Source organism: Penaeus monodon, chromosome 15 (assembly GCF_015228065.2).
Source record: "Penaeus monodon isolate SGIC_2016 chromosome 15, NSTDA_Pmon_1, whole genome shotgun sequence".
In the NCBI taxonomy this organism is placed as follows: Eukaryota; Metazoa; Arthropoda; class Malacostraca; order Decapoda; family Penaeidae; genus Penaeus; species Penaeus monodon.
Window position 1 is genome coordinate 26,321,257 of NC_051400.1, and position 1,696 is coordinate 26,322,952.

Below are 1,696 nucleotides of genomic sequence, written 5' to 3' on the forward strand. Positions count from 1 at the left end.
AATTCAAGAAAGATACAAACAAATCCAAGAAAAGACAATTATAAAGAATATACTCTTTGCTAAGGACATCATATAAAGTTGAACATACCAGTTATGTCAAAAAATAAATTAAAAATGTGTGCTAATATTTGTAATACAATATTTATGATCTTTTTATGCTATTTGTTCACTTTCATGTGTCTTTGCTAACAGATACTCATTCCACAATATTGATAGTCATTTACCTGGTCCGATAAACATTAGATATTAAAAAGATTTTTGGGAAGTATTTTACTTTTTGCCATCAGTTATTATGTGTGATTGAAGGTGGTCCAGGGTGAGGCCTGCATCTGGTACCTTTCCAAGATTGGGTAGAGGAAAATTCCCTTTGATACTGTGGTGCTCAGTAGACATCACTGTTTTCAAAAGATTAGAGTTATTTTGTATTATCCATTCCTAATTTTCCTTTTTTGTTGACTTATAGACCAATCCAACTTGTCCCCAAGATCGCATGGCATTTGAGGTTGTGCTTGTTCGAAATGCTCTTGGGGGCAGCATTGAAAAAGAGATTCCGGTCAGTAAAGAAGAGGAAGAAGTGCCATTTATTCCAGAGGAACATCCAACTTACTGTGAGGTGAGCTTTTAAGTTTTCTTGTTCTTTTGTCAGAAACGGATGCAGTTCTCTTTTTCTTTTATCTTATTTGAGCTGTTATGAGACCCAGGACCCCAGTTGATGCCAGAATCTGCAGATGTTCCAGTCATATATGTAAATTTGGAAGTGACACTTAGGAGAGATTTTCAGGTGAATTCTGTATTTATCCGATAGCATTAGTCATATTTTAAACAAATCTGACACTCATTCCCATCACAGATATGTAGAAATTGCTGGTAAAAGTGAAAAATTAGGTAAATTATGAAATAATGTGGTATTGCAATACACTAAAATCCTTTTCTGTTGGGGCTGTCCCTTTACCTCACTGGTTTGGTGGTATATTCTGGGAGGATAGAGCCAAGAAAAATAAACCTGAGTGACAGATTCACAATATATATTTCCATGATAAAGAAAACAGTTTTGCCTTGTCAGAATGGAACTGATTTGAAATTCAACTGACTACCCATAGGTGGTTAAATAATGCAATTTTTAGAATGTGGTATATCAGAAGGCAGGGTCAGATTCTTTAATTTCTGTGTAGGTATTATTTCCGATAATAATCACTTATATAAATTGCAAAATACTTGTATAAAGCCAATGTACATACCCCTTCTATATATTTTTTATCATTTCTAGATTACTTGTAATACCTGATATAGTATAATTTGTATATAAATGGTTATTTTACAGGAGAATGATTAGAAAAATGAAGCACATTGTGCTAGTTGATTGAATTTACTTTAAATCTGTAAAATAAGGTATGATAAGCCAAAACTGTTTTGGAAGGACATTCAGTGGTTGAACTCAAATTATTTGGACTAACAGATTAACTGATTCCCCAAGTATGTATAGGCTGTAACTCATAGTTTCCAAACTGATTCCCTTAGGTGTGTAACTACTGTGACCGGGAAGAGAGTTTGCTGCTGTGTGATGGGTGTGACTTGGGCTACCATTTGGAGTGCCTAGATCCACCACTTACACATGTTCCTCTTGAAGAGTGGTTTTGCCCAGGATGTGTTGCTGCTGAAGTGCCAAGTGTAGTGAGTTCATATGTATTGTTTTCTT

General features: G+C 34.7%; 1 protein-coding gene across 1 annotated transcript in view; it reads left to right on the forward strand.

Moving 5' to 3' along the window:
- The window catches only part of LOC119582141 (PHD and RING finger domain-containing protein 1-like), a gene marked incomplete at its 3' end in the record, with an annotated part of 5,908 nt that extends 4,237 nt beyond the window's left edge, over positions 1-1,671 (forward strand). The window contains 2 exon segments of the mRNA XM_037930379.1: positions 464-613; positions 1,519-1,671. Coding sequence (XP_037786307.1) covers positions 464-613; positions 1,519-1,671 — 303 coding nt within the window.
- Positions 1,672-1,696: the final 25 nt, after the last annotated feature.